The 23,397-nt window shown below is 40.0% G+C and overlaps 2 protein-coding genes across 3 annotated transcripts; one reads left to right on the forward strand and one right to left on the reverse strand.

Annotated features, from left to right (window-relative positions):
- The first annotated feature begins 518 nt into the window (after positions 1-518).
- LOC102707370 (forkhead box protein B2-like) lies at positions 519-1,546 on the forward strand. Its single transcript, XM_006646544.3, has 3 exons — positions 519-824; positions 922-1,082; positions 1,210-1,546. The coding sequence occupies exons 1-3, from the start codon at positions 613-615 to the stop codon at positions 1,251-1,253; spliced, it is 417 nt and encodes a 138-aa protein (XP_006646607.1). The 5' UTR covers positions 519-612; the 3' UTR covers positions 1,254-1,546.
- Positions 1,547-1,941: 395 nt separating this feature from the next.
- LOC102707645 (THO complex subunit 2) lies at positions 1,942-18,448 on the reverse strand. Of its 2 annotated transcripts, XM_006646545.3 has the most exons (34): positions 18,182-18,448; positions 17,950-18,075; positions 16,920-16,961; positions 16,733-16,792; positions 16,562-16,624; positions 16,385-16,465; positions 15,734-15,808; positions 15,596-15,643; positions 15,427-15,495; positions 15,188-15,321; positions 14,657-14,732; positions 13,603-13,793; positions 13,354-13,434; positions 13,018-13,219; positions 12,158-12,346; positions 11,996-12,076; positions 11,784-11,903; positions 10,773-10,832; positions 10,524-10,651; positions 10,254-10,350; positions 10,047-10,175; positions 9,868-9,971; positions 8,831-9,008; positions 8,571-8,722; positions 7,354-7,960; positions 7,157-7,261; positions 6,160-6,315; positions 6,008-6,088; positions 5,821-5,896; positions 5,475-5,740; positions 5,109-5,339; positions 4,272-5,003; positions 3,753-4,042; positions 1,942-2,584 (listed from the first exon to the last, which is right to left on the reverse strand). In XM_006646545.3, exons 1-34 carry the CDS (start codon positions 18,326-18,328, stop codon positions 2,515-2,517), a joined length of 5,247 nt encoding a protein of 1,748 aa, XP_006646608.1. In that variant the 5' UTR covers positions 18,329-18,448; the 3' UTR covers positions 1,942-2,514. The 2 variants fall into 2 exon arrangements, with proteins under 2 accessions (XP_006646608.1, XP_015699140.1); XM_015843654.2 differs by having other exon boundaries at positions 4,272-5,339.
- Positions 18,449-23,397: the final 4,949 nt, after the last annotated feature.

The raw sequence follows: 23,397 nt of genomic DNA on the forward strand, positions 1-23,397 counted from the left end.
CCAAACAAATTTCAACACTACGGAAGTTTGGTAACGCTAGAAATAACAATCTGAAAGTTTAGCAACACGGCAACGCTAGAATTACGCCAAAATTTAGTCTACACGACGGTTCCAGAATAACATTATCAAAATTCAAAATCTGGTAACTCGAAGATGTATAAATTCGGTAACACGAAGATGCATTGAAATAACCAAATGTTATACTAGGGCCTGCCCTCAACACTACCGAAATTTGATACGGTACATGACCTTACCAACATTACCCACGTCAAAACGTTACCAACATTTGGAAAAGATCCAAACTAAGCACATCTAATGTTACCAAATATTGAAAATTCTACAAGTTCTCTCTCATCAAAACATTACCAACATTTGGAAAGGATTCAAAACTAAACTAAACACATCCAGTAATACCAAAATGTACCAGTGGTTGCCAACTTTCGAAAAGTTTAATCTTGGTAACAGAGTGAAGGAACTCCTAGTACAAAAATTAGATTGGGCCGCGTTCCTTCCCAAAGACCCGCTGGGCCGTTGGCCCGTGAACTCTAAACCCTAGGGAATTCCCGTCGTCTCTGATCGAGAGAGCGTCCAGAGCGCAGAGACGACGACGCCATGGACCCTTCGCACCACCACCACCATCGTCTCCACCTCCACCTCGATCCGCGCCACCATCACCACATCCACATCCGCTTCTGCCCCCACCGCCGCCACGTCGCCCACCCGCCTCCCGCTCCCGTCCACCACACGACCGCGGTGGCGCCTTGGGAGGGGCGGCAGCAGCAGCAGGAGCCGGAGCCGCTCCACGCCGCGGGGGCGAACGACGGGTGCGCTTCTGCCCGCTGCTTTCTCCGGCGATTACTTTTCACGAGCGACCGACCGCCGGTGCTGGGTTAGGATGAACCGTTTCCTTCATGTGCGCAGGCCGCGGGCGGAGGCGGCTAACGAGGGAGAGGCGGCACTGCATCGGGAGCAAGGAGAGGAGGACATTTTTCTCGGGGAGGAAGAAGAGGAGGAGCCGGTTTTTGTGCTCACCGACGAGTGGGCGGAATTCTTCGCCAAATCGGAGGCAAAGAGGAGACTCGGTACGAATCAAATCACCATCTCATCCTCTACTTCATTGTCTGAATTGCTCAATCTGCTCTAGCTTCTCCTCCTCACAAGCATCTGCAGTTCTGCACACTGGGTGTGACTCTGCTCTCGATTGTGCAGCCAAGCAGCAGCAGCAGAAGAAGAACAAGGGTCGCAAGAAGTAGACACACTGGTCGTGGAGCCCGGAATTGTACTCCTTCTGAGGTGTAATAGAACTCGAGGTGTTTATTCATCTCGTCACCTGAATTTTTTAAAGATAAGAATGGTATATTATATACCATGATGAATATCGCACTGTGTATTCACAAGAGGAAGGCAGTGGAAAAGGATGTTCGTTAGGCTAAAAATGGTTTTCGCCTTTAATATTTGCGATGCGAATATGTAAAACTTAAAACATATCTGATAAGAAACCTGCTAATATGCTACCCATGAGTTTACATTATTTTACGTTATTCCTCCCGCCACAAAAGATTCATGGAGGTTCAACATTTCAATGGTCAAATTAGTTCCCTCGCAGGGGTAAAAAACGGTAAGCTTAACTCACTGTCATCCCGCAATCCTTCTGCCCATTTAGAGCAGATTGAGCATCAGACCGACAAATGCAGTTAAACCACAATTTCAACAACAGCAGAAACATAACCATGGGATGAATAACGATACAACTTAATCACAACAGCATGCAGTGAATGAGTGTCAAAGCACACTATCGACAACGCCAGAAACACAACCACAGGAGATACACAAATTACAAACTAACCACAACAGTATGCAGAGAATGAGTGTCAAACCACACTATCGACAATGGCAGAAACACAACCACAGGAGAAACAGGAAACACATCAGCACGCAGGAATGAGAAATTATCAGGGCGAAAACTAACCAGTAAACCGGTCATGTACAAAAACAGGATCATGCACACATTGTTAACTGTAGTATGTACAACCGTGCAAGCCTGTCCCCTACCATTATTCCTACACAGTGCAAAAATGGCAATCAAAATGCTTCCTACAACAAACATGTGCGGTTAGTAGAGTTACAAAATAGCTGGACGGCGATCTGCTCATTCTAGTTTACAGCACAAATTCAAAGTTTAATATGGCCGCAAGTCTGTACTCTGCATTCCAATTTGTCAAACAATAGATTACATAAGAGTTAAACACAGTTCCTGTCTTTGCATCCACAACTTCTGTTTATATTACTCGATAAGACCAAATTGCATCCACAACTTCTGTTCATGTTAGTCGATAGGACCAAATTGCACCTTCAACCAAGATCTTTGAGAAAATCATGGTGGAACATGTACCTCTGAATGGCCCGTTAACATGCTGAAATATATGATACGGTGGACTGTTGATCACGCGCTTCTTATAAAGCTCAGAAGAATCCATGCTATGGTTTGCATCTATCAAAATTCCAAAAAGTAACCTACTTCCGGTGCTTTCTTTTAGTTTCAGCTCTTGGCCGCTTTTCCTCTTCCCATTCTCTCTCATGAACTCTGAGATATAAACAGGCTTAGTCAGAAATAGGCAATTTAACAACAAAGAGCAAGCACAAACAAATTGTTCTTTACCATAAATTACAGCTCAAGCAGAAGATATTGTAGTACATCACATTAAATGGTGTGCACAATATAGAAAATAATATAAGGCAATCTTTTGTTTTTTAAGAGAGGGATAACGTTTTACGCCTACTAATTTTGATGTGATTATTCTCATTCATAGAGTTTATTTATTATGAATAACCCAAAAGACATGCAGTGAACTGAGGATTATCACAATATGAAATCATGGTGTTCTATCATTCTTCATGATACATAAGTGACAGGCCTATTTATTTGTGTTCTGATACGGAAGGATCTAGCGTAACGTCAAAGATGACCACCAGACAGGTCATAAATCTTAATATCCAGTTGTCTACAAAAGGAAAGAACAAATTTGCAAACCATCAATTCATGGGAAGACACCACTCCACTATACCATCTATATGAGAGAGCTATATGCACCCCGTAAACAGAAGAGTTTGCGTATAAGTATTGTCGTTATCTGATGCATGCATCATGGGCTGAATGTGGATAGGCTATTTTAACAGGAGGGGTTGGAAGACCAAATTTTTAGACTATGCAAGAGTAGCTCATCTGAAAGGAGTTTATACATGAAAACAATCGACATTATAGGAGGACTGAAAAGAACCATTTAGATGACAACAAGCGAAGTGGTTCATGCAATAAAACTAGAGTATCCACACAAAGCATCTTGTCAATCAGCAACATAGCACATGCCACACAGAGGTGTTGTCAAGTTCTGTCACTGCAACATGGTATACACAATTTGGGAAGGTGCACTTCCCTTTCTGCCTACCTTATTGGCATAATAACTTGGTAACCAGTTAATTATCATTTGTTAAATAAATATATATCTCATTAAGGATCTACCTGCCCATTCCTAAGAATACGTAATGCATGCTTCCTAAAAGAGCTAAAAGGAATCATCATGTGCGCAGCAGTTAGTTTCAAGGGAGGATAATAGTAAAAACACGGCTCCGTGCTGTCAATAAAACTTGATCCTTCCAGCAAATACATTGTGCAACTAAGATAAAATATATGCACCAAAAAGTTAATAATGTTGCAAATTGCATTCAAAGATTATATTATTCCCTAAACTTACTGGTCAGCCTCTCTACGACTTGACTTGTTTGAGTCCTTTCCATGCATTCTAGGAAGGTCATCAGGATGTGACGCCCGATGCTGTGAAATTGCTCCCTTTCGGTCCCGCTCTCGTGTTTCAAATAACTGCGAGCTACTGGTTCCATGGCTGGGAAGCTGTGGAGCAGAAGGTGCGTATTCACCAGCTTCTAAACCAGACTGATCTCTCTTAATCTTCCGCCGTTTGGAAGCACTATTTGGATCACTTTCTTCCTTCACAATGCTACCTTTGTCCCTATCCCGGTCGTCTACCTGTAAAAGCAACAATATGTCAGCAAGAAAATCAAGCATGCTCTTTGGGCTACAGGCTGCAAGCTCACAAAGGGAATGACTGCACATCTTAAACCTGAAGCCATATCATTTGAGTGATATAGCTTTCAAGTGACAACGAAAACAAGTAGTGAGCACCACACAATCATTTTCTATAAACTGAACAAGAGTAAACAGTGGTTCAATCACAGAAGATGGAGATGGTAAAGACCTTGCTTGATGAAACATCCCTGTCTTCACGCTTTCTGTCCCGAATATCTTCCTCTCTCCGGTGTTTTCCATCATCCTGCAATGACGTAGTGTTCTCCTCCAAGTGCCACTTTTCTTTATCATCACGCCTAGGAGATGATCGTTGGCTATGCCTAGTGCTACCACCCCTTCGGTCAGTATCTTCATCTCTCCTGTTAGCACCAACTGATTGGGGTACAAAACTTGCTGGAAGGGGTGGAGGTGGTGGCAAGCTTTGTCCTCGGAACCGTTCTGCCCGTTCATCAGAAGGATGTGCACGATCTATGGAGGGTTCAGCATGCTTAGCTTTACTTCTCTCCTCCTTATTCCTGTCTTCTCTTCCTTTATCAGGAGCTCTATCTGTCCCACGTTCTTGCACTCTTTCAATAGAACGCTCTCTCCTCTCCAATGATTTATCTGTTGGTCTCTCAATCGTGTCTTCTCCCCGACGCCTCTCAGTTCGATCTGCTTTTTCTCTAGGATCCCTATCATATTTGTCATCAACCTTTTCTTTTAATTTCTCTGGCCTACTTATGATTTGTTCCTCACTAGTACTTTTCTCATGATCCATGGGACGAAACTTATCTACCAACCTTGAGTCCAAATTTTTGTCCTTATCTGCGTGTTCTGAGAAGTCACCATCCCGGCTTTCACTCTCCCCTTTCCTCCGTTTAGTTCCTCTATCTTGTTCTTCAGCAGGAACAAATCTCTTTTGCTGTTTCATATTAGAGTCAATCAAGTAAGTAGATTCACCAGAGGGATTAGCTGCTCCACCAGTATGTGTAACCAACAGTGTTGATTTTTGGGAGGATGCCGATACCTTCCGTGGCGCCATATGTAAGTTACCGTTGCTAGCAGCCAATGAATTAGCAGTGGTATCATGCACACCATCAGCTGTCTGAGATGATACTTCTTTATCAACAGGAACTGAAGAGGCTTGCTGAGTAACACCTCTGCTTGTAGATTTCCCAGATTTTGTATCTTCCTTTATCAAATCATGCTTAGATGTCTTCCCAGCATTGTGTGACACACGCTTTTGTGACACCCTTGTCTGTCGTAGCAAAAACAATTAGAAATAGATTGTTGCTCAATGCTTTGCATCCAAACATAATAAAGCAATATAAATTACCCTAGTTATATAATAGTTTAAATCATTTATATGATAAACATGTAAACAGGGAAGTACCTCAGATTCTGCAGAAGGCTTTGAAACCTTAACTCCCTCATCAGAAAGAAGTTTGGGAGGTTCATCAGAGCCTCGTATAACCCCTGAAGCTTTTCCTTGTGCAGAGGAAGATGATATTTGGTTTTCAGATCCATTGGACGATAAGACATTTTTCTTTTGTTGAGCATCAGACTTCATGGCACCTTCTGATCTTTCATGCCTACCCTCTATGGATTTCGCACGGACACTCTGATCTTTTGCTGTCAAAGGATCTGTTGATTGATTTCCTACAGGAGATCCAAAAATTAGTCATTTTAGGTTAATAATTTCAAGAAAAGACGTGGCACCTTTTGTACGTTCTATGTACCAGGTAAAACTTTTGCTGGCCCTTGCTTCAGTTCAAGGAGACCCATGCCAAATTCTTCTTCAGATAGCCATGAACTCTACATAAGATCCAAAAGCCCACATGTACATGTCATAATTATAAAATTATAAAATCAGGTGTCTCCTGGTAGGCAGAGAAAATAATGCTAAGGTGCAACACAATATTTTACCTTACGAGCTGCCAAAGCAGCAGCTACACCAGTCGCCAGAACTTTCAGATCTTCCCTTTCATCCCCCTTGAGCTTCGCAACCTGGTAAGACATACTGGTGAGAAACTTTCGCAGAAGAGCACAAACAATAGTGACTTATTATTGGTACATACACGCTTCTCAAGATTTACTCCACTTTTACGAATCACAGGAAAAATGCTAGATATCTTCGTGAGCACAATAAGGGCATTTCTGATTTCCATGTATTCTTTTGATTCCATGCACTGGTTCAGCACCTTAGTTATTCTTCCACTCCACTTCCAATGAACCTTCAGGAGCATGGAAAAGATGTTAAAAATGTATAACATGAAGAAAATGGAAATTTTAATGATGACTAATATTTGGATGTAGGATTTTTTTTTCCTCATGATTTTGCAGGTGCAAATGAATCTACTACAAAATCAGACAAGACCAATCCACATGCAGCATAAGCCCCCAAGTTTGGACTTTGGAATCAGTAGGTTTTCAATGGATATTTTCCAAATGGACGCAATAACGAACTAGACAAGTAGCAAAACCTTGTTTACTAAATATATTTTCCAAATGGAGGCAATAACTCCATATGGGACTCATTCGACAGGTATCAGAAACATCTGATTTAGTTGAATGAGGCCAAGTTCTTCTAACATAGTTTCTGAGTATGGGAAGGGGTTCAAAATCGTAAATCCAAGAACTTAATGCCATCAAAATTGTCTGAAACCTCATCCAGTGAATCACAATAAGAGGTACAATGTTATCATATAACCATGAGATTACTTCCCATGTGGTTTTGCCATTGACAAAAACATGGGATAACTTCCTCGAGCGAAAATTATATGTATACTTCTTTTGTATATGTACAGCCAGGAAGCACATCTGGAACGTCTAGAGAAACCATATCATGCCATACTGGGGTTCCATGTCATTATCCACCTGTCCTAACATAACTACTGCAAGTATATATATTTAGCACACGCCCCTAGAGTTTGTATCTTTTAGTGATCGACAAACAAATTAAGTTATATTGTGGTTCCTCTGGGTCATTTTTCCACATTGGAATTTTGAGGGGACAAAACATAATGAACAAAAAATAATTATGCATGTAAATAATTGCAAGGGATGAGTACATACTCGAACAAACTGGCCATACGATACGCGTTGGCTGTTTGGAAATCTGATGTACACAGCGAAACCTGGCTTATTTCCACATTCACGCTCATACAAAGATTCATCGCTCTGCAAAAGGTGACATGAATACTTAGAAGCATTAAACAACCATCAGAAAAGCTGTCCAATAAAAGTATGAAAAGAGTGTGGCAATAAAATACCTTCCAATGGTAGGCCATCTTCAGTGTTTCATGAAGAAACCTTCCAAGCCTTCCGGCCTCATACTCTGTGCAGCTACAGATCATTGGCTGTAGAGTCTTGCAGATGAAAACATCTATATGATTCACCGTGTTGAAACATGGAGTTTCAAGTGAGTGCAGTGTTTGGACAAACAGAGCACAATACACAGCATCCTGCATGCTAAAAACACAGCGAGGGAATATGCAACGCTGGAGAAATTCCATGTTGATCTTCAGAGCATCTGGACTGGAACTCAACCACTTAACCTTTTCACGATCTAGCCTTTGGAGCACTGATGCAATGTGTTGCTGGTGCTTCTGAGATTCATTGTTCAATTTGTCAAGCAAATCTTGGATTCTCTCCTTGTCTTTCTTGCGTCGCGAGATTGCAATACTAGAGTTATCTGAGTTATCTTCCAGTTGTTTAAGATTTTCATGCAATTTCTTTATTTCTGCATCATAGCGATCTTTGGGGAAATGAAGGTCATAAAGTGTTAACCCCCAGAAAGTAGCATACAAATCAGGTGATAAACCATTCCAGGCTTTTGTTGGCAAAGTTTTCCGGATTGTGCTAAGAAGATCTGACCACCTGTAGCAAAACAGAAAACAGAGTTAAAATGACATGTATATGTCAAATAAGTGAAAGTTTGAACTCTGACCAAGGAATATTCACTAAGTTAAATCATAGATTTCTGATGGTAAAACTTACTCAAGAACTATGGTACAGTTACTACTCAATCGTTCTTACCAGACTTCAGGAGTCTGGACCCCAAGGTCTTCCCTTGTCTTCGGTCAACCAAAAGGGGATCAAATTCTCATAATTCATTCTGCTCTGATGCTCTCAAGGGCATATGGTCTCACTTCATCCGTTTTTCATTATTTTCATTTATTCTTATGCCTACACTTCTAGTGACGTTAAAACTAATCTATGAAAAGACATGTTGACTGAATCTTGTGTGTAAGTCAGCAACACAAAGGTGAAAATAAAATAACTGAAATGTGATCACTCATAATATTCAAATATTGAATAAACGTAGAAATGCACAACTATTATTGAACTGAATATAGTATTTAGTGCACACATTATTTAGGTCATATGTGATATTAAAGGACTGTGATTATGGCATAATGTCAATTAGCATCTCTTGCGGAGTAAAACATCATGCAAACTCATAAAAAGATGTTCATAAAACACTTACATTATTGGCTTGTGAGACATTTCAAGCTGCAATATCAGATCATCACATGATACAGACTCCCCTTCTTCATTGTCATCCAGTGGCCAACAGGTGTCGCCACCATTAGTGCTTTTGAAAAGCCTCATCACAGGTCGATATATAAGAAAAGCAACCTAGATTGGAGTGAAAGTACTAGAATGTTTACTAAAGTAGAGGTGCAATAAATAAGGGGATAATCCTATACACAAACAGTAAAGAGGCACATAGTACAAGTGTATTACATCAGGCTCGATATGATATTTATTGATCAGATCTTCCATCGGAGGTATTAGTTGAACATAAGTTGTTGGATTTATAGCAGTTGAAAGAAACTCAACATACTGAAGTAATATTCCATGGCACCGGTCAAATTGCTCACTGACCATTTTGATATATGTGGCATCAGCATTAATTATAATCCTGAAAAAATAGCAATACTAAGTTTAAATATTGGTAACCAAAGTGGGTTGAATATGAAAATCACAAGGATCAACACATGAAATTATACAGCAATCCGAAAATTGAAAATAATAAAGCACTAGTCATTTGGTGCTTTCTAGGCATAATATAAGCATCTGGACAGAATATTCACTGCATAGCTTGCTGTTCATATCTTGTTAGGCCACGTTCGGCAGCACTGCTTATTTGCCCAAATTCCCTCGTTTTTCGCACACACGCTTCCCGAACTGCTAAACAGTGTGTTTTTTGCGAAAATTTTCTATAGGAAAGTTGCTTTTAAAATCATATTAATCTATTTTTAAATTTTTTATAACTAATAATTAATTAATCATGTATTAATCTATTACTGCGTTTTCCACGGCGGACTACTAATCCCCAAACGAATGCAGCCTTAGTATGTCATGTCATCTACTCCCTCCATTCCAAAATGCATTTCTAGGTTGTTTAGCAGAGATTAAGGCTGAGGAAGAAAGACTCCAGTGCCCCTCATTAAATGGCGAATTGTTAGAGGTGGGAGGGTGGTTGGGGGTAAGATGTGAAGAGATTAAAATGGGAAGTGATTGATGGACAAGCTGTACTCTGGCTAGAGCTAGAAGTGCTTATATTTTGGTACAAAATTCAAATTCAAATGCTAGAAGTGCTTATATTTTGAAACAGAGTGAGTAATTATCATATTGCATAATTATGACAGATTTAAGTCCACGTAGACACGTAGTCAGAAGGCATAAGAGAAATAGAGACAATGTGTGCCCCATCAAGGTTCAAAAGAACGGCAATATGCATATGTAGGACAACAAAGAGTTGTTGCAGAAAACCTTACTTGGATCGATGCTGAGCAATAAGCAGTAATAGGGGAATCGCAAGTTTAGGTTCTTCTTTTGGAAGCAGAGAATCCCTCAACTTATTTGTAGACTTACTCAAAACCTACAAAATAGGTATATTGTTTTAGTGAATGGACCTCAACATGGAATTGTGAAGGTAGAAATGCTGCTTCGAGACCTTAGAATTTCTTGTTGATCCAAATAGTGAAGCTTGAAGCCGCAATGTTTCACTTCCAGCCATAGCATCGACCTGTTCCTCAGTCATGTTCTCAGTGTAGTGCACATTTGCCATTTGCTGAATGAGTTCCTGCAAGAGATGATCATGTTAGACTTCAGATTCATACAATTCCAAGGTAGCAAGGAATCTTGAAGATAGCAATTATACCTCCAGTACAACAAGTTCAATGCCTGAGTCTTTCTTCAGTTGATTAACAAGGTACTGGAAAAGGCTTCTCAGTTCCACCGAATGATGCTTTTTGCACCTGTTAAAATGTATTGATTAAAATACTTCATCAATAGAGGAACAAAGTTAATCACTCGTGATGGCATGCACAAATAAGAGTCAACAAAATAAAAGGATAATAATCCTGTTACTGGAAAGGGGAAAGCATGTGTTAAAAAATGCACTGGCCATTCAGAAGCCAAAAATACATACAGGTGCCCCCAAAATGATGCAAGACACTGAAGCCAATCTGACAGATTAAGACCATCATCTTTAAGTTTCTCACGGCCACCTTGAGCCAAGCGTTCAATTACAATATATTGCAAGATGTCAAACTCCAGCTGCAATTAAAAAAAGAATATTTAAAAATGAGCCCATATAAAACAGAACTAGATGTACATAGAGAAAAATGGAATGACATGAGTATATACACAAAGCATACAGAACAAACATGGCAAATACCTGAGTCAAGTATTTAAAAGCATCCACAACTGGAGTAATCATGTCCCTATATGCTTCAACCTGAAAATTGCAAGGTGCATTGTAAATGTAAAAAAAAAGGAAGTGGCGAAGATAAAGCACAAAAAAATGATAAAAATAATCAGGAGTTTCTTGAACAAAACAATTAAGGAACCATTTCCAAAAGAGGCAAAAAAAAGAATATTAAGGTGAACTCGCAGAATCACTGGATATCACAATTAACCCAGTAATACCTGTCTACAAATCCTCTCCTTCAAAATTATGGTAGCATAGTTACAATTAACAATGATTGTGCTGATTCACAGAGACTAAGGAAGAGTTGTAAATGGCATGCCCCTACTTGCAAGAAAATTGACAATATGCCACTCACTAGAATGGATTTGTTAAAATGGCACTCAATAGTCAATAGGTTGCCATACTGGTTAGAATGCCATTTGGGGGACTTTGAGCCGTATATTTTTTTCCTTTTCCATTTTTTTTTCAGATTTGTCATGCGAACTGACTGTTTTGCCCCTTCCCATTCAGACATGTCATAGGAGGACCTAGCGATGGCAGGCATTAGTTGAGGGGTCCGGTGCATGCCAAATACAAGATTACATAGAATAGAAATGTCACCACTGAGAGGGCAATCTGAATCATCATAATGAGAACATCTAATGCACAACAAGCTGGTGAAGGGTGCCAAAACTAGAAAAGCTTGGATTTGCTAAGCACATGTAGGTGTAAAAAAATATTGGGGATAAATGCAGTTAGGATTAATCTGTAAGATGTAACGTGGATTGGCTACCTCCAAAACCAGAGAAGTAAAAAAAGAACGTGGTATAAGTCATTTACTAAAATAAGTAAATAACAACATTGACTGGTCTAAATGGAAGTAGGTATATCTCATGTTTCTAAAGTAAAGCATTATGTTTAACTGCAGTGCGATAAACATATTTTACATAACTTTATCGCAACTAGCAATTATATGTGCATAATGTTCATTCAAGATACCTGCTGGATAATCGTCCGCAGTACAGTCATTGGATTTGCATGGGCAAGTTTAGCCACCATGCGGCCAAGCTGCTTAAGATTTTCCTTAGCAAGCCGCTTTAAGAGCCTTCTGGTATCCAACTAATCAAAAAATAAGGACAGTTAATTGACAGCTAAAGTTAAAATGGCAGGTGAAAGATAAGAAAACCTCAGTCATGGAACAGATAATCAACCTTTGCGGTTTGCCTTGCAGCAAGGACAATTGGGTTTTGTTCAGTATCCTTCTCCCATTCACCGTACAAGCGATAACGGGCCTAAAAATGAGCAATACAATTGTACAAAATTGATTATAACAGAATTCGGCAGTATAACTAACCATGAACATGGCTACAAACCTCATAAGGAAGAAGAGAAAGAACTCCCCAAATCTCCATATCAACAGCAGGGTTTGCAGGTATAAGCTGCAATGATGGAAGCAAGCATGATCCAAGTGCTTCTTCAATCCGAGAGTCCGGAGACACTACACCTGCTGTGCGGTTTGGCTCTTTTGATGAGAGGTAGTATGCTTTAAGTACTCTGCAAACCTGTAGTTAACATGCAGAATGGACATTAGATAAAATATGCAAAAACTTGTAAATAGACACTCCAGGTGATACTGCATAATTGCAACAATTCATACAATAGCTTGTTTGAATATGCAACAACTTGCCAATAGAACCTTTTGCACCATAGGCTGCAAGATATTATGACTGATTTGTTTACAGCTAAGTAACAAGGACAGGGTTTTTGGCTTTATTTATGCAATGCAAACCAACAAAGAAAGACTTTAGTCACAGACCTCACGGGAACCATTAATCAAATAAACAAAATAGTGATAGAATATCCGTGTACTCCCTCTGTCCCAAAATATAAGCACCTTCTGGAGTTTTTCACGGGGATTAAGGAGGGGTGGAATTAAATAGAGGGTGATTGTGATTAATTATATGAGAAGGTAGGTGGCGAAATCAAATGGGATGTTTGTGATTGATTGAGATGAGGAAGAAGATGGAGAAGTCGTTATATTCTGGGACAATTTTTTAATGCTAGAAGTTACTGAGTTTTATATTTTGGGGCACATGTAGTAGTCGTTTACACAAATATTAACAGCACAAACCAATAATGCACTCCAGTAAAAACATAAGCCAGAAACAAGTATGTCATGATCAAGCGTGTACTAGGATGAGAAAACATTAACAGAGAATATATACAACACTACCTTCTGAAATAATTGTGTGTCACGATGAAGGTATGGTCCACAAGCAGAAAGCATTTGGAAGAACTCTTTTGGCAGATCAACCACAGAACTTTGTGAAGAGGAAGGTGATGTTTCCATCATATGAGCACCAGTGTTACGATGCATCTTATAATATGTTTGGAAAATTATATCATACGCTGAAGAAATACTGCTTTCGATAATTCTGCATGAAGGAAAACAAAGTTGAACAACATAATGTAATACAAGGCACTACTCAAGCATCACCATATGCCCTGTTTGCACAAATTACATTTAATGTTAGAGACTGCTAATAGCATATGCAGAGAGTTGACAAACCTAAATAAACCGTCACAGATTTCAACATGCTCAATAGGATTTAGGCGTGCAAGACGGTCAAAGAGGATCTGTGCATGATCCCTGGCAAACAATGGTACAATTCAGTTATCAAAATTATATCAAGTCCAAAGAAGGATAAATGGATAGCTATAAAAATGAAATTATACAACCTATCAAGTAAAAAGCTGTTAAAAACTTCCATGATTTAATGACACAAGAAGTAAAATCTGTGGAACACGTGTACATTACCAATCATGAACTGACAGGAAACCAAGAAGAAGTCCAAGTTTCTGGTTCTTTTCAATCTCAGGGGCTCGCTCCTCAACTATATCATTTTCCATCTCCAATGCCGTGTACAAATCAATAGTAATTTCTTGCTTCTCGTCGTCCATAAGGTCCTTTCCCGTGGCAGCAAGATTTATTTTGCCAATTTTACTAGCCTGAAATCAAGAAACAGCGGGCTAAGGTCCAGAAACTGCAATATGCCCTACAACCATAGAATTACCAAAGATCAACAAACAAACAAATCCTTATTTTTTTTCAATTGCAGAACCATTTAACCTAGTAGATTCTCCAATGAATTCACCAGAAAGTATGAGCAAATTTGCATGCTCAGCTTGAAATGTTTCCAGCTACTCAGCCACAAGAAACAAAATTCTGCCATTACGCAACCAAAGTTGTTTTCCTACATCACGGTTATTTCTAGTTGACAGAAAGGTACTTATGTGAAAAAATATAGATGAACAGGAACTACAATTTCAAAGCTTAAGTCAACAAAAGTGTCGATCCAAACGAATGTGTCTTTATGAATTATGATGGTAGCACTTCTTGCATAGACAGAAGCCCCATTCTTTTCACTTGCTTCACCGGATTATTGCCACAGATTATTTGCTCCATTTTCCTAAAAAAATGTTTTCTCAAAATACTTTCTTCTACTGCATTGCTTCGACCAATTGTGCTAAGCTAATTGTTAAGTTTACTTCTCAAAATTCAAATATCTAATTTGTTCCTATAATCAAGTAGATTATCTGTGGCAATGATCTACTGAATAATACATTTCAAACAGGCCAATCATGATTTAAAAGACATGAATATTGGTTTTATTTTGTTATATACAAGAGAAAAATATCAAAGTACAACTGTTATATTTTGGCATGGCACTATCAAAGTATAACCGCCGAATTGATATTTTTATCATTTTCGGTGTAAAGAGGTGGCATACATAAAAGTCTCCTATACAATCCTCGATTACAGCAAATATTTCCAAAAAAGAAAATTTCAGGAGGAAAAAATGAACACTAACCTCATCAATTCTCCTCATGACAAAGGATTCAAAATGCTCAAATGCCTCATCATCATTTGGAAGTAAATGAGCATAGCTGCGACAAGTTTCAGAAATAAGTCATGAGAGGAAGAGTTGAAAGGCCATCTCCAATTAGATATGCAGTAGCAAGACAAAGTCGCGCTCATATAATGTAGTAGGAATCAGGAAAGTAAAAGCAATCACTAACTTCAGTGCCATACAGAATTTAGAATCAGATGAAATAAAATTATCATGCTATTAAAAGAATATGAACCAACTTAACTAAACACTGAATAAAAAGTAGACTGCAAAGTTGGAGGGTAATCCCAATATGAAGGCAATATTTGCATAAATACTAAATTTACATGCATATAAACCTTATTAGAGGATGTATGTTTTAAAAAATAATACTCTTTAAAACATAGCGGATAATTTTATAAATAATACAAATTGCAGGGGTTTTTTTGGGTGATGTCTAACATCACTATAACCATCAGGAAGTCAAGGAGAAAGGAGAGCCAGAAAACTTACAGGCTATCAAGGTCAATGAAACCTGATTTGACCAACAAAGCTGCTATCCGGAAAAGCCCAGGTGGAACAGTGCTGTTGACATCCAACCGTTGGTAATATTGGAACTTGAAGCCCAATATTTGAGCAGCATGGGACTGCGCAATAAAAGGTAGTTGTCAAATGATCTAAAATACTGTACGAAGTATGTTAATAAGCTTAAGCTTTAGAGGAGGTTTACATTGTTATATTAAAAGGAATACCTTTGGGAAAAGAGGTATAAGCTGGTAAAAGATGGTGCTGTCTGGATATAGTTCAAAACAATCCAGAACCTAGCAGAAGTACAAGAATAACATAATTAGAAGCTTTCAGTAACACGTTTTCAGGCAATACTTGGCATAACAATTAAGTGGTCAGAAAATTGAAACTCACGATATCAAATACACGATTTGGATCCAGGTCAAAATGCCCAATCAATGACTGCCATATAAAATATAGCATTAGTTCGCGAAGCTGCTCGAATGATTAGATCACAGTATAGGAGGAATTAAGGAGTATTCTGGACCACACCTTTATAATGCTGATAGTAACTGAAGAAGAATTTTGACAAGCCAAATCTGAACCAATTTGACAAAGGAGGGTTACCTGAATAATCCAGAAGAAATGTGATAAGTAGGTTAAAAAAACAACCAAACTTCAGTATGTCATCATACAAACATCAGGAGAAAACGTAGTTAAGGAACTAACTGTAAATCCCACTCAATTGTGAGGCAATAATCAGTAATTACAAAACCAAAAATAAAAATGCAAATATATTTGCAATAACAGATTGCGGGTGTAGTATTTAAAATTCACATGTGTGCCTTCTCATGGAAGATGAATTAAAAAAAAATGCTATGAAGAACATATATTCTATGTTTTCCACTATTTTGTGATCAAAAAGACTGTTTTAGATCCATCATAAATGGAATGTTGAAATTATCAAGCTTATTTGTAGATACCCCCATAAATATAGACTAACTTGTCTAAGGTCAAACACTAATTAGTCATTTAAGGGAGTGTAGTGACTGGACGAACACCAAACACAGGTTTCTAAGTTCTGCTACTCCTTTCAAATAGTGCATAGAAAATATAGCGGTTCTGGTTTCTGAAGTTTCCAGAGAAAATACTCCAGTTTATCACTAACACAAAGATAACAGGCTTGCAGATAGATATACTTACCAACTTGGCATAGCCCTCACTTTCCTCTCTTAGAAGGTTGAATTTGGTTTGCTGATAAAGGAGCCGTGTGTTGACCCTGACCTATAACCAATAATTCAAGCAACTGTGGTAAACAAAACAAGGCTGGTAGACAAGAAGAAGGATGCTACTCAATAGTTATTGTTATGTGGCACATACCTCCTTGGCTTTCAAATCTTGCCCCTTTGACTTACTCTGTTCAACCTCCCAGAGGAATTCTTCCTTGAAGTATGCAAATACAGTAAAAGGAGACGGTTTGTGTCATGCTTAGTGTTGAAAGTGGTAGCAACAAACATGTGATGCCCTGGTGCAACGGAAAACAGCACTTACTTCGCATCTTTCTTGAAGAAGCCTAGGCACAATCAACGATGACTCCACAAATGATTTAGTCTACAATGAAGGCTGTGGGTTAGTGAACATTACACTGCAAAGCAAATGAGAGAAGAAAGAAACTTTATTTGCATTACTAATATTATGAATGGCAGAATAGGTGAAGACTATCCTAAAGGGTAGTTACCATTTTGACAAGACGGTTGCGGTATTCACCAGAGATTGTAACCTGCACATAGATAGGTCAGCTCAACTACTAAGGCTAACACCAGATCATTCCAAAAATATAGGACCATAAAGGATTCAGGGGTAAAGCTGAGCTACATGGTTCTGAAAAAGATACATCTGGAGCTTTAGTCCTCGTGAACAATTGAACATGCAATAAAACATACTATCCTACTAGTCAAAAGGAAGAAGGTTGAAGCATAATGATAGTGCGCAACTAGCCGTCTGGCAAGGCAAACACAAAGAATAGCAAGATATGATGTGGCAAAAGACTGAATGGAAGAAGGCGGATGTGAACCCTTGGATCTCGCAAATACAGCCTCCTATAACATTTACAGAAGTACTTAGCTACACCTTAGTGGTTCAATCTCTGTGGGTATATAATAACTATATCAGTTCAATTTTGCTCTAGTGCACAGATCAGGACATCCAGTGCAATACATAATGAACATTAAAACAAGCTTCTTTCCTTTTAGAGGATTATTGTCTGTATTCCATATAAGTTCACCAAAGATCTACACTATCACTGCAAAGAGAAGGGATATGCTGCTAGCAACAATGCATGTTCATATGCAAAAGCGTTTATAGCTAAAATACACTCAGGCTATCTGTGAGCATCCGAAGCATATTCATTGATTCTCAACTACTATAGTGCCCGTTTATGTTCTTCCATACACTGGTACTTTCATGTTCACCAGTAAGACCATAGAAATGATGAGTTCCCTACCTTCAGTGGAATAATTTTTCCACAGCATAGCCTCAAAACTAGAGCATGGCAACAACATCTTAGCAATTCCACTGAAAAAACTACTATCATCAAAACAAGTAACCTTGTAATTCAAAACATATTGCCAATTCAGCTTACACATGCACTACATAGTAACCAATTCAACTCAGTCTTGCATGGAGAGTCACTCCTCTCGCAAATTGACTAAATGAAATGCATTCAACAGAGCCACTGGAAGTTCACTAAAGTAGTTGAGTATACTTACATCCTGCCCTAGGTGGGCGATGATGTCGGCGAGAACCGAGCCGACCTCCTCTCGCCGTGCCTCCTCCACAAACTCCACCGAGTCCAGAGCCACCCTGCACTTCTGCGGCGGCAGGTCCCCCCGCACCTGCGCAGCCCAACGCGCCCAGTCAGCACTCGAGAAACCAGATCAAACCATCTCGCCGAGCGAAACCTAATCACACGGCCGGCGGTCGGAGCTCGCGGAAGCTCACCACCGCCCAGCAGAGCTCGTAGAGGAAGCGCGCCATGGGGACCGGATCGGGGACGCGGAAGGCGGCGGCGGCCGACTGGCTCTTCCATTCGCGGAGGCACTCCTCCGTGACGTGCTTGTAGTCGGGCGCCTGCAGAGGGGGCGACATGGCGGCGACGGGGGCAGGGCTCAGGGTTTTGGGGGATTAGAGTTTCATGTGAGGGGGGAGAGGTCTGAGGCGGAGGCGGCGGCGGCGGCGCGAGGCGAGGGAGAGAGACGGCGACGGAGGTGGAGGTCTGCGCGAAATTTGTGAATGACGGGCATACGGTGCTGTGGCTTTCTCGTCACACGTCTCGTGGGCTAGGAAACGGGAACCTCCAAGTACGTTTTCACGGAGATAATACGGGAACTACGAAGTACGTTTTTTAGGGAGATAATACGGTAAGTGTGGCAAACCGGAGGCTAACCCAGGTCTGAGAGAAACAGTAAGTACGTTTTCAGGAAGATAATACGGTAAATAAGGTAGTATCTCGTTCTCCATGACCATGTTTTTTACTATTAAACGATATGTTTTGTGTAAAAAGTTTATATGATATGTTTTTCTTTGAAAATCAATCAAATCCATTTCTCAAGATAACTTGCACGCATAATCTCAACCAAACTACTGAAACAAACGGACTATTAAGATACAAACAAATTACGGGTAGTGCATGTTAAGTTCATATCCGTATTGTCTTGAATAAATGGTTTGTGCAAGTAAATGGGTTTGAATCTTCGATGTTGTTTTCTTCCTAATGAATTTTATTATGGGTTAGTCCAACCAATTATTAACACTTCGACGGTGCTAATTGCCAACAATAACTAACTTAGTCGTTATGGTGGTTATAAGTTTTGGCAAAAAAAAATATTGTGGTTGTTTTTTTTATGTCATGGTATTAGAGGAATTAGGCCGCGTTCGACGAGGGTCCGTTAGTTAACTTATCCGGTGCGAAAAATATAGTAATATATTAGTACATGATTAATTAGTTATTAATTATTAAAAAATATAAAATAGATTAATATGACTTTTTAACAACTTTCCTATAGAATTTTTTTTATAAAAAATACACAGTTTAGCCGTTCGGGAAACGTGCACGCGAAAAACGAGAGATATAAGTTAACTAACAGGTGGAGCCGAACGCGGCCTTAGGCTAATGTAATTCTTATATGCGCTGATGACAGCACGAGTCAACATGATACACCTGTGGTAGCAGCCATGACGTCGATAGGTATCATTATGACGTCATCAACGTAACTCTCGTTGTGCACGTTTTTCAAGTATATGGTTGTTAGTTAACCGTTGACAATTAAATCATTTTTCTAAAGTTTAGATGTTGTCCTTAAATAAATATGTCCATACCAAATCATACGGAAAGTTTTGCCATTAGGCCCTTTCCTCTGGGAGGGCGTTAAGGATTCCAAGTATAATTTTTTTCTACACCGATAAATGTGTTGTTATCATGTCATATTTAACACCCCATAGGAAGGCTGCAAAAATTCTAGAATTTATGGGGCGAAATGAACTAGACGCAGTGGGCTCACAAGCGTCAACCCCCTTAGTCTACAAAGGAATAAGTTCATTTGAGGTCACTTAACTGTGCAGCGAGTTCGATTTTTGTCCATGTACAATATCATACGCAATAGGTCCCTCAACTGTTAAAAACCAGTGCAAAATAAGTCTCAAGACGTTTTGGACGACGGTTTTCACTGACGTGGCGTCTACATAGCCGGTTTGATTCGGTATAATCGGCTAAAACCAACTAACATGTAATACTCATAAGTACAGGTGGCAATGGGGATCCGATACCCAATTCTCCACGGTGAATTCACCCATTAGGGGATGGGGATGGTTAAGATATGCCATCCATGGGGAATCAAATAGGCTCAATCCAATCCTCATTGGGGATGGCGAGGACGGGGACAGTGCACCACTCCCCGTCCCCGTTCCCCGCGATGACCCGTTTGCATTGTGGAGGGATGAAATTTAGACTTTGGATATGGATTGGCCCAAAAAATAAAGCCCACAAGACATGGTATATAGGCATAAATCAGCTAACCCTAACCCTCCTCTCCACTTAGCCACTCTCCATTTGCTCGCCTCCACCACACACCGCCTGTCCGTCGGACCGGCTCCCCCACCTCTTCGCCCGCTCGCCTTCCCGTCGGCGCGCAGCCCGTCCGCCAGACTGCGTCGGGCCATTGTCCACCAGCGCGCTGCCTCCTCTTCGCCCGCCTAACTCCTAGGCGGTGCACTGCCCCTCTCCGCTCGTCCGCCAGACAGCATCGGGCCATCGTCCATTGGCGCACCGCCTCCTCTTCCGCTCGCCCAGCTCCTCACTGGTGTGCCACCCCTCTCCGCCCGACAACGTCGGGCCACTGTTCGTCGCGCGCTGCCTCCTCTTCGCATGACCGTCGACACAGCAACACGCCGCCGCCCCATCCCTCTCCACTCGTCCACCGATGTGTCGTCTCACGGAGCGGGGAAAACTACGGTGAAAAAATCACTGCGGTGATCGGGGATGGGTTAACTATGAGCCCCATCGTGGTTCGCGAGGACGAGGACACGACAGTGATCCCCGACGATAAATTCCATGTTGCCATCTCTGCTCATAAGCTGATGCAACACAAATAGCTATTAATCTAAATAAAGTCGATTGATATAAAAGAAATGCAGTAAGGCAATCAGATATATTATCGATATAAATCCGATGAATATACAGACTGAATCTATAACCAGATGATGATCGATCAAGATCTATAAAATATCTAACCTAGCTTACTACTAATAATTTTAGAAGATCGAACCAACCGAGACAGTTAAAGATTGATATCTTATCGACTGAAACTCTGATAAAATAGTGAGCAAGATACATCAACCTGATAAAAACTATTTGATAAACGTAATCTAATAGATCGGACTGAACCGAGGCAATATTAGATTGAAGATGTCAAATAGCAAATTCAAATCAACATAGATCACCTAAAGTGGTCGACTAGATTAACCCAAGATACAAGAGCAACTTAAGATGAAACTGATACGATAAAAAGCAACCGTACACCCATATTAGAAAATCGGACCGAACCGAGACAATTTTGATCTAGCCGATACGATTGTCGGGGTCGGCGGAACGTAAGACTTACCCCTATACCGGAGATCGAAGCGATGCAGCCCTGCGTTAGGTGTCAAGTTCCAAAGGTGATTAAATATCGGTGAGGAAGGTGTCGGTTCGTTGAAATTTGCATTTGATATGTGTATGCAGGTATAGATGATTTACAATGACCCCAGATGTATATATTTATACCCATGGATGAATACTAGTCCATATTAGACATGACACATGTTTTTTGTTAGATAAAAGGAAATAGCAAGTCATGTTTGGATTCAAACTATAGTCCCTATTGGATACGATACACATTTCTAAAGATAAAAGGAAACCTAATCCTAATCAGACACAAAACTTTTCTAGAGATAAAACAAAATTCATAAACTGGGTCTAATCATTAGATAAAATTAAACCGTCATATCTTGGTGTTCACGATTCCTTCTTAAACTTGGACTCATTTGGATAAGCTTTTTATCGGCTAATTGTGTTCTCTCCATAACCAAAACCACTAACAGTTTGTGAAAAACTTGAGCTCTCTCCTAGAAAGTTGCAGGTTATAGCAAATCGCAACCTAGTGTTGAGACTTGAGAGTGATTGCTTAATTTCGATCTTGGTGGTCAGTTAATAATCAGTCAACCTAGGGATGTTGATTTGGAGACTCGTGTTGACTTTGTTGGAGAAAGTTGAGTGAAGAATAAGATCGAAAGGGATCCGACTTCTATGGGCACCTCAACGAAGAGTAGGATTGAAATATCTTAACTCGAGAAAAAACTCATCGTGTATCTATCTTGTTCTTTCGCTTTATTGTTGTTGACTTCGTTTGTCTATCTATCTTCTGCAAATCTTCACTGCATATTCCCGTGAACTTCACATGTAAAGGGGATTCCCATAATCCACTCTTTTCAAGGTCGAACGGTCCGATGTTCTTCACCGGATGATCCAGCCAGCACTCTCGCGCTCACCCGAGAGCCCCAGCCAGACGGTCCGAGTCATTTAACCGTTGCGACTTTGAAGAATTTTTTAGAAACACCTACTCACCCCCTATAGAAAACAACTCAGGGACTTCAAAGATGTAGACAAAGTGCATGTGAGTTTCACTATTTTAAAATTTTATTATTTGACTGACATGTTGGCCCACATATTTTGTTTTATTTTTTAATTGTTAAAATTTTCTTTATGTGCCACGTCAGGACGAGTACCGAGTCAACCTAGCAACATAGGCGCCACATCATTTAAAACACCGTCCAAACAACCTTAGGACTTATTTTGCACCGGTTTTGACAGTCGAGGGACCCATTGTTTCTGGTTTTCTAATTGGAGGACAAAAATCAAATTTGTTTATAAAACAAGGGACATCAAATAAATTTATTCCTTCTACAAACTGCAAGTGAGCATGTGCATGGCCCTATTGTGTCAGCATTAGATGTTAATGTGAAGCCCATGATGCCCAAACGAAAGTAAATGGACCCATGACTCTACGGACTATTTACTTCCGGAATAAGTTCACCCGAAGTCCCTTAACTTGTCAACGAATATGATTTTTGTTCTCCAGCTGAAAAACCAGATACAACAAGTTTCTCAAATATCAAAACCGGTGTAAAATAAGTCCCAAGGTAGTTAGGATGATAATTTCAGCTGTCGTAGCACCTACATGGCTAATTTGACTCGGTCTTCATCTAGCGTGGCATTAACGTGGCGCATGAAGCAAAATTTAACAATTAAAAAAATAAAACAAATATGTGGGGGCAAGGATGGCTGGGAGGGATAAGAGGGACGCCAGCTCACCATGGAGACATAGAGGAGTGTGGATCCCACAATTTTTTTTGTTTAACTGGTATGTGGATCAAAATATGCTCCTAGATAATTCAAAGAAAATGGGATATCTTAGATCGACCCTATGTTGCTGCTTGGCCCTACCAGCACGCCATTGTCGCATCGGCATCACAACGTGAGATTGATATATATCCTACATGTTTTATGCATGTCACACATGCACATATATATCTACGATACTTTAAATGTCTCTAGAAATGGTGACACTGAATCTTCCACCGCACTGATTTCTATAATTTTTTTTGCAAATTAGCCCATGGTA

The sequence above is a fragment of the Oryza brachyantha genome, chromosome 1, assembly GCF_000231095.2.
Source record: "Oryza brachyantha chromosome 1, ObraRS2, whole genome shotgun sequence".
In the NCBI taxonomy this organism is placed as follows: domain Eukaryota; kingdom Viridiplantae; phylum Streptophyta; class Magnoliopsida; order Poales; family Poaceae; genus Oryza; species Oryza brachyantha.

Bases quoted from the DNA above. Each gene is read 5' to 3' on its own strand.
- LOC102707370 (XM_006646544.3), top strand. From the start codon at position 613: ATGGACCCTTCGCACCACCACCACCATCGTCTCCACCTCCACCTCGAT. The intron at 825-921 runs GTGCGCTTCTGC...TCATGTGCGCAG, and splicing joins GCCGCGGGGGCGAACGACGG to GCCGCGGGCGGAGGCGGCTA. The intron at 1,083-1,209 runs GTACGAATCAAA...TCGATTGTGCAG, and splicing joins GGAGGCAAAGAGGAGACTCG to CCAAGCAGCAGCAGCAGAAG.
- LOC102707645 (XM_015843654.2), bottom strand. From the start codon at position 18,328: ATGTCGCCCCCTCTGCAGGCGCCCGACTACAAGCACGTCACGGAGGAG. The intron at 13,794-14,656 runs GTTAGTGTTCAT...TCTTGATTTCAG, and splicing joins TCATGAGGAGAATTGATGAG to GCTAGTAAAATTGGCAAAAT. The intron at 10,351-10,523 runs GTATGTATTTTT...ACATTTTAACAG, and splicing joins GCATCATTTTGGGGGCACCT to GTGCAAAAAGCATCATTCGG.